General features: G+C 34.5%; 1 protein-coding gene across 2 annotated transcripts; it reads right to left on the bottom strand.

Annotated features, from left to right (window-relative positions):
- Positions 1 to 5,180: 5,180 nt before the first annotated feature.
- LOC135086300 (uncharacterized) lies at positions 5,181 to 6,876 on the bottom strand. 2 transcript variants are annotated; one of them, XM_063981085.1, is made up of 5 exons: positions 6,694 to 6,876; positions 6,394 to 6,492; positions 6,209 to 6,283; positions 5,944 to 6,015; positions 5,181 to 5,741 (listed from the first exon to the last, which is right to left on the bottom strand). In XM_063981085.1, coding segments are annotated over exons 1-5 (675 nt in total). In that variant the 5' UTR covers positions 6,696 to 6,876; the 3' UTR covers positions 5,181 to 5,314. The 2 variants fall into 2 exon arrangements, with proteins under 2 accessions (XP_063837155.1, XP_063837154.1); XM_063981084.1 differs by having other exon boundaries at positions 6,394 to 6,876.
- Between the last annotated feature and the right edge of the window lie 5,178 nt (positions 6,877 to 12,054).

The raw sequence follows: 12,054 nt of genomic DNA, 5'->3' as shown, positions 1-12,054 counted from the left end.
TTTGATATTTTCTTAATTACTGATTCAGTCATGTCCATTATTTCATCATAATTTTCAGTCACTACATACTGTGCACTAAGCATCACATTATCATCACTTTCACTGTCATCCGGATCGCATGCTGTTGAAGCGGAAGGCTCACTCGTCAGGTCACACACTCTTATTTGTATAAGCCGTAAACCTTTAGTTCGCTCCTTGGAAATGACGTAGGACTTTGCAGTACTACGTGCCTTCTTTCTTGCCGGTTGCTCAGTCTTCCGCCTAACCCTCTTTTCCCGGGAGGTTTGAGGCTCACCAACTTGTCCCAGGACATCTGAACAAGCTTGTGTTAATCCCTCCCAGGGATCATAGGTGAACGGGGGAAGCATGATGTTCATATCGGAGTTTTGCATCGTCTGAAAAGAAAAAATAACAATTGTTAGTGATCATAATAAATTCAAAAAATTTGTTAGAAGGTAGGTACAGTCATAAAATTACAAACTTGAATACTTACAAAATAATGAATCCGTTGCTAGTCTGAAGACGAGCAGTGATATGGAGTGAATGAGCTTGTCGGCGAAATATTGTAAAAAAACATGTGATTTGCTTTATTGCGAAATCGTTGACTTTGCAAACGTGAACGGATGTCTTGAGTCAGCATATTGAAAATTGCATATTGTAATATGAAATAAGGTTATTAAGTTTATTAGAAAGATTCTTTCACAAATATTTATTAAATAGGTAATATGAATCAAACAACAAATCATAGATGGTTTAAAATTTATTAAGCACTTATTTCATAATTATAATAATAATTATTTTTAATTAATTTAATAATAATAGTATTATAAAATACAATCTGTGTTAGTCGCAGGCTTAAGAGTAGAAAGTTAGTAAAAAGTATAATTAATAATAAGTAATATTTTCTTAATCTAAACATAAAATAAGAACTGATTATTTCAACCCAGACTATTTAATATCATCATAATATTATTATTTTAATACAGAACAAGACTAAGACATTTATCAAAAAAGAATATTAACATATTATTTATTATAATACAAGTAGGCTCTTATAATACCTATAGAAACATTAAAAGAAGCTGGATTTATGACCCCAGGCCACTGTATTTATATTATTTTTTAATATTATACGTTTGTCATCGTTAGATGATAAAGCCACTTTATTTACCGATTGAGTAAATATTTCATGCTTTAACGATTTAAATACTACATTTGTTTTTTTAATAATTTTGTTGTGCAATAGGACATTACTGTAATCTTTAAAAAGTAACTGCTTAACAGCTGGTTTTTTTACTCCTTTAGCTTTTTTTATTTCTTTATTTTCAGTTTTAATACAATATAATTTTGATCTTAAACCGACAAATTCAGTTAAGAGTTTTCCACCTAGTTCGTCTTTAAACAAACCAGGTACTTTTTTATTTTGCCGTTTAATGTTAAACAAATTATTTTCATCATAATTGCTTGTGTCAAAGTAAGATTCAAATTGACGTTTCAAATCCTTATACACGTCCTTGGTGTGTATGGAGTACAAAAAGCTATCCGTATCTGTGTAACAAAGTTGTAAATTGTTACCGTAGAATGGTTTCATTATGGAATAATGGAATTTATACATATGGCTTTTAGAAATTTCTAAAACCGTAAATCCTATATAAATTGGTTTATCCAGTAATATTGACTCCGGTTTCATTTGCACTGCAACAAAATTCTCAGAAAACACAGTTGAGCTGTGATAATTGGGTCTTGCTATTAATTGCTGAGCAGTGTACTGTTTTTTAGTTTTATTTCTAGTATCAACCCATTGATTTACTAATTTTACATCAAGCCGTTTTTCCGGATCTTCTAATGTTTTGCCGAAAATGCTATTATTCAAAAGTTTAAAAAAATCTTGTTCAAATGCAGACGTTGCTTTTTGTCGCAACTCGGTATTAAGATCAATGTACTGCTTTAGATAAGGGCTTTGTTTGAATTTTATTACTCTGTGGATTTTTTTTAGTTTCAAACCATGATCAAGGCATGCTTTTAAATGCACATAGTGAATAACATAGTTAAATTTATCGTATAAATTAGGTATTAACTTGGATGTTTTAGAGCCAGGTGGAGTAAATTTTTGGGGACAAAAAGGGAGTTCATTGTGTAAATCATGCAACTGTTCTGGATATTCTAAATCTATTTCTAAAATATAACCCTCTTCGGCATCGTCGGGCGTGTTTATAATTTCGTCGGCATTAAATTCTGACACATTTAATAAGTGAAAATCAGAATGAGGTAAATACGAGCACATTGCATAACCGTATAAATTGTTACAGTCTATATAAAATAAGTAATTATCTGGAGAAGATGGATCGTAATCAGGCAAGTATTTATTATTTGCCTTCGCATATCTAGTGGAAACTTGACAAACACCACCGCGGATACCCTTTTGGATTAACCGAATTATTTCCAAATCTTCAATTAGTTCAAGTTTTACTTTGGTCAAAAGTAGCATAGCATCGAAGCTTAAACTTGGAGCGGTAAGATAAAACGAAGGATCTAAATTATAATTAGTTTTACAAGTATACCGAAATTTTTCAAATACATCGGCCAGTAAAAGTACGTCTGATTTTAAATATAACTTTGTATATTCTCCTAGATTTTTTAAATTAAATGTTTTCCAAACGCGCTCGGCATGTTTATAGTCAGATTCTGAAATAGTACACTCATTCAAACTACTATAAAAATTATGGCGTGAAGGTAATTGTTTTTCTTTACACGATTCCCAGTTAATCATGTATTCATAAGGGTATACACCTTTGCGCCTTAATAACTCAAACTGATTTTTTTCAGAAAAAAAACGCGATAAATGTGTAAAATCATGTGTGTTTAAATTAGAAACCAGTTTTTCAAGGCTTGTCCCTAAAAATTTGAACGAGTCAACAAATCGAACTGCCATGTAATGATTATCATCTGTTGTAAAAAACTTAGTGAACGATATATAATTTTCTTTATTTTTGGCTATAACTTTTATTGGTCCCGATATTTCTCCCAATTGCCTTATAAATAGATGACTATCGTAGCCGGATAAATTATGGAAAAATACCGGTACGAATTGCGGTAAGCGGTATTTGAGATTACAGTATGAATGTGCGGGACCGCGGTACCTGCCGGTTAAGTGACAGTGGTCCCTCACTCTATCGTCAAATAACAACTGATTGCAAAGATAACATTGCTTCGATTTAGAAAATGATTCCGATTCTTCTACTGTTAACTTTTTCATTGGTATTTTGTTTTTATATAATTTTAATATTTTAGATATGTCTTTCTTAAGATTCTCAATAAATATTTCAACGCAATTTTTCCCAAGATAAGATACGTACCGATTCAAGGAACTGTCATATGAACAAACAACGTAATATGCAAATGCAGCCGGAACATGTTTTTGGAAGACGTTCGTAGAATTTGAAGTCGGTCCGTTTGGACTTGGTTGTAATAACGATTCGAAATCCGCGTAAATAACGAACGGCATGTCTTGCATTTTTTCATAGTTTTTAAACTGTATAAGTGTGCCGGGTTTTGGTAAAACAGTAGCAACGCCACCGCATATATGAGTATTTAATTTAATTTCGTTTTTAAAGAATACCATACAATCATCACAAAAAAATATTTTGTTGTGGTTTTTTGTTATTTGCGACCTTAACAAACGACTTAAATTTTTTATCCAACAATAATGCGTTAGATTTCCCTTTTCTAAAAATAATAAATTTATATGGTTCTTTTTCTTGTTCTGAGTGCGGTATAATGGTCCAACAATATTAGTGTTGTTTTTAATTCCATAAACATTGACACTTATACTGGGATTATTCTTTTCAAAAGTTTTTATATCCGAAAAATTTACAGGAAATGACATGTTTTTTGTATTGAGAACGTTCTCAAAATGAGGATATGAAGAAGTTCGGTGAGCATTACTCTTAGCAGGAAACAATGCTGCCATTATGCTCCACAAAAAACAAAATTTATCACTGTTTCGAACATTAATACAAGCTCGTTTTAGTTTTAAAGCTTTAGGTAAATCTATAAATTCGGATGCTTTTAAAGGATTAAATTTGTTTATGTTAATTTCTAAGTGCGAATTACGGAGAAAAGACCAACCGCTGTCCCTTTCTTGCATTTCGTCAATTTTAGTTGAAATAATAGCTATTGCTTGTGAGAATATTTCATCAAACGCGTAGTTCTTATGTATGGTAAAGTTCTCTGTAGCAAATGATTTTAGCTCAGATTTGTTAGAGTCATTAGTTCTAAGAGAAAATTCTGCAAATAATTCGAAGTTGACTTTAAGGCTGTTAAATGCTAGTTGTCGCGCTTGTATGAGTTGCCGCACACGCGCACGCATGCTGCGCATGAACTCGGCTGGCGTCTGCACGCCTTCATCCCTATTGCGCAATCGATACGTAGCTATTCGACTACGGACAGGCCTGGCTCACTCCGCGCGGTACATCCGATAATTACCTACAGCGAAGCGCCCCGCCGGCGGGTATTATATCAGTCGAGTGTCACGCGCGCGCTCGTCAGGACGCTGGCGTGCGTTGTAGTATGATTATAATTCTATGATCGAAGTATTATTTAAAAATGGACATAAAGAGAAAGAAATATTGTGCGGCGTTCGGGTGTTTAAATTCGAAAAGTAATCTACCGGATTTATCTTTTTTTTTCGCTTCCCAAAGATGCTGAAAGGTATGTTGGCCATGTAGGTAATCAATAATTCTTAGGATAGTATAGGAACCTAACCTGCTATGAAGGTTTTCCATAATGAATGCATACTTACCTACATACGTACCTCATTACAAATAAGTAGATTAATTATTTTTTCACTAGACAGCAACCCTAACAGCGTAAGAAGAGTTCAGAGGCACGCGATAGAAAGAGACAAAACTTGTAGGTGAATAAAATTGTAGGTACGTAGTGCTGTGCGAGCTGAATTCCACTGTATCGCGTCGTAGCAAGACTCGCATTTATTTAAATCGTCTTGCGGAGTAATCCTTCTGTACCTGTACTATTACTTATTCTGTGCTACGGAATGCACTACTTATTTTTTCTATACCATCTCCTAATTCTATTGCTGAATTATTTTTATGTGTATTACTTTTGAGATGAGCTGAGAAACTATTACTTTTAACTGATAAATCGCACACTGTGCAATATATCGTTCTTTGAGACATTACAAAAAAGTTTAAAACCTACCTAACAACTTTGAATGAAATTAAATAGACTGGGTGAAAAAACTAAGATATAAAAAAGTATTTTATTTTATTACCTTAAATAACTAATTAATAACAAATTACGAACTATTTTTTTTATCAGCGAAAAAAGTACCGTCCTCTTCGAATGCCTCTCGCGCACGCGTGACGAATTGCCGCAGTAGGTTAAGATGTTCGGCGTTAGAGCTGCTTTGGTATTTGAGTGACAATACCGCCTTCTCCCAACGATCTTTCGGCTGCACAGCTCGTATCTCGTCCGCGTTGTAGAGGCGCAACTCCACGAAGAGATCCCCAGGCAGAGAGGCGGTGCGGCGCAGGACTCCGTCGGCCACTCGACGCGTCAGCACGGACTGCAGGCGGCCGGGCTGGCTGCGCGCGCGACTGCTCTCGACGTCCGCGTCGTCGTCCAAGTCCAGCTTCCACCCTGAGGTTCGAGTTCGTTTGTCTCCACTCGAGCTCTCTGCTGACTTGCGTTTGGTAGACGACTTTTTCGCTGATGATTTAGTTCTGAAAAAAAAAAACAACATTTGAATTAAATATTCTTAAACAGTTTTAATTATTTTAGTTGGAATGAGAGATAACTGGTAAAATTATAAAATTCCTACCGGAATACCAAGCCTTTGCTTGCTAAATATTTATTTCAAAATACAATTATCATTACAACGCAAAGTAAATACCTCAATCGTCATAAAAGTGATTAAAAACTTACGGTTTATTAACTGATTCCTCTTCAGAGTCGTCGAATAAATGTTTGGCCGTTTTTCGAGGTTTCTGCTTCAACCTGCCAACAAACACGGTCAAATTAGTTTAAAACAGTAATAAACAGAATTTCTAAGTATGAGTCTTTGTTCGCATAAATTAACAAATATTTGTTTCAAAACAGAAGTGAGTCCCGCGTATTTAATTTAAGTACATAGGTACATTACAGCGCAAAGTAAATACGTGAAACGTTATAAAAGTGATTAAAAACTTACGGTTTATTAACTGATTCGTCTTCAGAGTCCTCAAATAAATGTTTGGCTGTTTTTCGCGGTCTCTGCTGCTTCAACCTGCCAACAAACGATCAAATTAGTTTAAAACGATAATCATTTTCACTTGTTTCAAACAAAAATAAATCGATTTATTACTGGAATATTACTTTGTCTATATTAAATCTTACCTTTTACAAGATGTTTCCTCTTCAGAATCTATGTCTTCGCGTTTATTTCCGTGCCGCTTGGCAACTGCTTTTTTGTCGCAGTAATACTCAAAGTCCGACCTGTAAAATATAGAGTTAAAGTTATAAGACGAAATTATGATGTAGGTACGACATATTATGTTCAATACAATACATGTATTGAACATTCAATAACAACATACAGTAAACAACTTGAAAAAATCGAACTGCCTAAGTTCATAATTATGCACATTATTATTCTCATAAAACACACAAGGAAAAAAGTTAAAAAAACTTACGAACATTATTTCGTTGCTGTAGATTGGTCTTGAAGCTGAAGAATACCTTAACCTTGAAGGTTGATGAGCACTATGTGGCACTACTGGAGTTATTAAATTTTATCGATTTGGAGGTCATAATTTATCTAAAAATAATGCAAGATCAGCAAAAGAGGTAGTCAACATTTTTTCCATTTGTACCACTTAGTTAACGGGTAAAATATAATGTATAATTACAAAAGTAACCTTCAAACACAGGGTTTACGATCACTGGCCAAAATTTTTTATAGAATCAGCAATTACAAAATGTTATTGCTGATTAACATTAACATTTGTGAAAAACAAAAGTTTCAATTTACTCAGACGTCCGCATAATCAGTGTAGGTACAGTCGGCGTAAAAAATATATGATGTTTTTTTTTTCATATTAGGATATTTTTCTTGTTACATACTTTAGATTATTTCTTAAACATACTATCTTTCTTTCTTTCTTTGAATAATATCACGCAGCGCCATCTAGTTTCAAAGTAAGCAACTAAAATGCTTGTATTATGGGTGCTAGCTTAATACATAATATCCATTGGATATACTACTTAAAAACTATTTAAATACATAGGTACACATTATACATAGTAACACCCAGACCCATCACAGGAATTGAAATTCATCATTTCAATTTCTGCCCAGCCGGGAATCGAACCCGGGACTTCTTGCGTAGTATTGCGGCCTGTTGACCACTAACCACTCAGGTTGTTTTACTATGTAAAGGTACATGTGATCATATTGACTGATCGTGTGATGAGGTATGATCTCGTTAATTGCATTATTTCGTTTTTTTTTTGGTTGTTTATAGAAACGATAAGCATAACATAAGCAATAAATGCAGTGTTTCAACATTTTTGTAGAGTTATGTTTACTACCGACTGTACTTACATGCTCAAAACTGTGGTTTCAGCAGTAACAATACATACTTGCATTATAACTTATAAGATTAGGGTTCCTTAAAATTTGAAACCATTTTATCGCCTTTGTTAACATTTAAAAACATTATTATACACTAATTAATTATTTAATCATTTATCCGTCGATGGAAATTCTACAATATTATGTCAGGTGAGGCAAAAAAAAAAACTCAGAATAAATTCATGATCTTTGATGTTAACTTTACTCAAAGGTTCAAATGTGTAATGTTTGTGAAACACACTTTTTGGGTAAAAACTACGGTTCAATAATAATGTTATAAGAGCACTAAACGTTAACACGTTATCTATAAAAATATATTTGAGATGAGAACCTCTCCTTTTTTAATCGGTTAAAAATCAATATCTTATAATAAATTATTAGATGTGATTATAATTACAAAAACACAATTTAATAGTTCAGACAGTATATCATAATTTTGATGATGTTTGATTCTAATTATGTATGCCTACATACGGAACCTTTGTTGTAAATACTGTACTCAAATTGACTGTCGTATGACATGATTCGCAACCGAGCCAGTGTTGAAGTGTACGCCATAGTCTCTGGACTGTCATGTGAAGGTTTGATTTTAGGTGCTAACATTTAGTTACAATTAAGACGAACAGTTCGCCTTGATAACTTTTCTAAGCGAAGTACAGATTTATTGGTACGACCAAACGGGCTAGTGTCGCTGAGCGATTCTAGGTGCCACTAAAACTCTGGAAACAATTAGAAAGTACATCATGGTGGGCTCAGTAAATCTGAAAGTTGCCAAGTGTTAGTACGATCAAACGGACTAAAATTATACCTTGAGCAAACGGCCGCTGACATAAAGAGCATTGGTGTTATTGTATGCGTAGTGTTTTAGTGTACTTACGTCGCGTGGTCATTAGACTCAAAAGGTTTGATTTTAGGTGCTAACATTCAGTTACAATTAACCTCCTGGGGCCTGGCGTCATATATTTATTACATAAAACAAAAAAATATAAATCAACGCTATCTGTTGAAATTTACCAGAACTTTTACGTTAGTTAGTTATATGGTGCATCTGTCCATCATTCTTAGCTGTGATTGGCTAGTGAAGTGACATTTATATTTTTTTTATCTTTAATTGAACTAGCGACGGCGCCGCGACCGGGAACAAGTGGTTAGTAATAATGAAATGTTTACTAAAATATGAACGATTTCTATAATCCTTTGTTATTATTCGTTTTGGGATTTGAACTGTTTTATTATCTGAGTATCACTGATTGTGGAAATACGTAGGAAAACTACGAAAACCATGGTGAAATCTGAATGTCATACAGGTATTACATGAGGTCCCAATTACTAGTGTAAACTGACAGAGCCCAGTGTAATACCTGTATGACATTATACATTTTCTATTAAATAGCATACAATCTGATATTATTTTCTTATTTGTTTAGGTAGATATATGCGAATATAATATATTAGAACACTCAAAAATCGATTTTACTGGTAAAGTCGGCCCAGAAGTATTATCAACACCTCAAGTCACTTTGTTATTTTTTTTATGAAATTAAAATAATTTCATAAGGCACTTAATCAAATTGTTTTTTAATTTTTTTTTTATTGCTAAAAATCTTATCTACATCATTTAATGTTAATTACACATTGGTGTGATGCATTTTTTTATCACGAGTATTTTTTAATTTGAGTCATTCAAATGAAATGCAATAAAATTTTGAAATACTATTAAAAAAAAAATAGAGATGCAATGTTATTGCCCAAAAATGACATAAAACTTGATAAAGAATCTATCTAGCTACATTTTGACGAAAAGGTACTTAAAAAATATCAATATTTGCATCCACTGCATAGAAAAAAGTAAGTACAGGCAGAAAAAAAATTAAAAATATAGCAAAAAAATTTTTGGCATCTCAATATATTTCAAAAATCGATTCAAATTCGTTGTAGATAGTCAAGAAACTTAACTAGGAATTACTTTTGTGCAATTTATTACGGGACATCCTGTACATGAAATAAAAAAGTCGTTGACATTGGGAACCGATGTCGTAAATATATGACATTGAGAAAATTGCCGTTTTCCAGATAAAAAATTTTATTTTATTTTTTATGATAATTATATCAATTATTAATACTATATGGATAGTTTTCATATGAATTCACGATAAAAATAATTCCCGGGCCCCAGGAGGTTAAGACGAACAGTTCACCTTGATTAGTTTTCTAAGCGAAGTAGGTACAGATTTGTTGGTACGACCAAACGGGCTAGTGTCGCTGAGCGATTCTAGGTGCCACTTAAATTCTGGAAACAATTAGAAAGTACATCATAGTGGGCTCAGTAAATCTGAAAGTTGCCAAGTGTTAGTACGATCAAACGGACTAAAATTATACCTTGAGCAAACGGCCGCTGTGACATAAAGAACATTGGTGTTAGTGCATAGTGTTTTAGTGATACGTCGCGTGCCCACTGGACTCAAACGTTTGATTTAAGGTAGGTACAGTAGAATGAAGAAATATCATAAATAAATAGCAAAAGCAATTAGTAGGTACGATAAGGAGCGTTTAATTCATAATCAAACAATTTATAAAGACTGCGTTCACCTGAATCATAAAACAAGTTTTAGATCCTAATTCACTCTTTTGTTATAATTGTTCGGTCTAATTAACTTTCTTCGAATGAGCGGCCGAAGGAAGCGAATGAGAAGAAAGTGAATTAGAACGAACAATTATAACCTACTTAGATGTTACAATAGTTTAATACAGTTCAGCTTATCTCACCAGCAAGCTAGTGTGTGATTATTACTTTTTTTTTTTATTGACCCATGCATAGTTAAAAAAAACAATTGACTCAAGGTTCGGCCAAACCAACGCGATCACACGCGATCAGCCGGCGTGCAGCGATGGCGATCAATGCATTTAAGTCTGGTCGCCATCGCTGCACGCCGGCTGATCGCGTGTGATCGCGTTGGTTTGTCCGAACCCTAATCGCCATCACTGCACGCCGGCTGATCGCGTGTGATTGCGTTGGTTTGGCTGAACCTTTAAAGAAAGAAAGAACAATTTTTATTTGGTCCTAAACTTATAGGTGCTTTTATACGCTTTGTTGAAGAGTAACCGGACCTGTGAAGCAACCAAGACAGGAACTTTGTCTGAGCCAGGAGTCTCATAAGGCCTGGAAAAAAAATGCAATTTACTGGACAAATAGGGTCAACACTAGGATATAGAAGGCACTTAATGGCACTACATTCCAGTGGCAAGTCCAATCTGTGGAGGTCTGCGGAAAGCTGGCGTCCGGTCGATCAAGTACCACCTGAAAAGAATACTGACTGCTCATCGTACATACGAAAAGATGGCAACAGTTTTGTATCAGGTTTTTGCATTTTTAAACGTCTGACCAATATGTCCTTTTGATGACAATATTCCTTAAAATACATACAAACTTGTGTCATTTTATAATTAGGGACGCACCGATTGTTGCTTACTGCTTTGAAAGACGTAAAGATACATACCTTTGCAAGAAAGGATTTTTTCCTGGCGGCTTGGTGACTGGAATTGAACCGCCACCGGTGCAGACGGAGGAGATGGTGAATTGTCTGCACGTGAAAAAGAGGTTGTCCGGCTTGCAGAAATTTATATAAGTTACCGTTCCTTGTGTTGTAATTAGAAATGCAAATAAAACAGCTCCCTCTCAATTGACACAATTTATTTTTATCTCGTATGCTCGTATATAGTTAACAATTACGATATTATAATAACTACTGTAATAGTGCCAATCTCAAGGGATTCAGGGTCGTTAATTAGGTTCGGTTTGGTGAATATTATTGCCACTACAAATTTCTTAAAACTCAGCCTAAATATTAAAAGACTCTACTAGTTAAGATAACTGCGCGAAGTCAGGTCGGAAAGACTCCTACTTGAAGGATGGAAAAAGTGGGTACCTTGGAAGCCATGCGGTTATAAGCCGTTACCCTGAACGTTCCTCTCTTCTTCCGGGGTCCAACGGGTCTCGCACACTTTTAGGCTACAAGCAGCGTCCTCCACGGCCTCAAGCGCACAGTGCCAGATGAAACTCTTGCATCTCCTCGGCAGGAAAGCGTTCACACTCTTGCAGAGACAGAGGTTTGATGACAAGGAGGAAATGCGAAGAGATCAGCAGTTTAGAAAGGAGAAACAATTCATACGAAATGAAGAGAAATTAAAATATATGAAATATCATCAAAATATTATGTTGAAATTATAAAATATGTAAAATCCCGCATCTGAAACGAAAAATACGAGTGTCAGCATCACATGTGGAACGTGGCATTTGGTTATGAAAATACCCGCAATGGGAAACAAATACTTACGAAAACTGTTCGCTAATTTGAGCTTCACTCGCAGTTTTCAGCATCCCAGCCCTCGTCCAACATAACGTTTAGGAAATTTCTGAAAGAAAC

Source organism: Ostrinia nubilalis, chromosome W, assembly GCF_963855985.1.
Source record: "Ostrinia nubilalis chromosome W, ilOstNubi1.1, whole genome shotgun sequence".
In the NCBI taxonomy this organism is placed as follows: Eukaryota; Metazoa; Arthropoda; class Insecta; order Lepidoptera; family Crambidae; genus Ostrinia; species Ostrinia nubilalis.
Note: the sequence above shows the minus strand (reverse complement) of the source record. Positions and strands in the feature narration are given on the sequence as shown.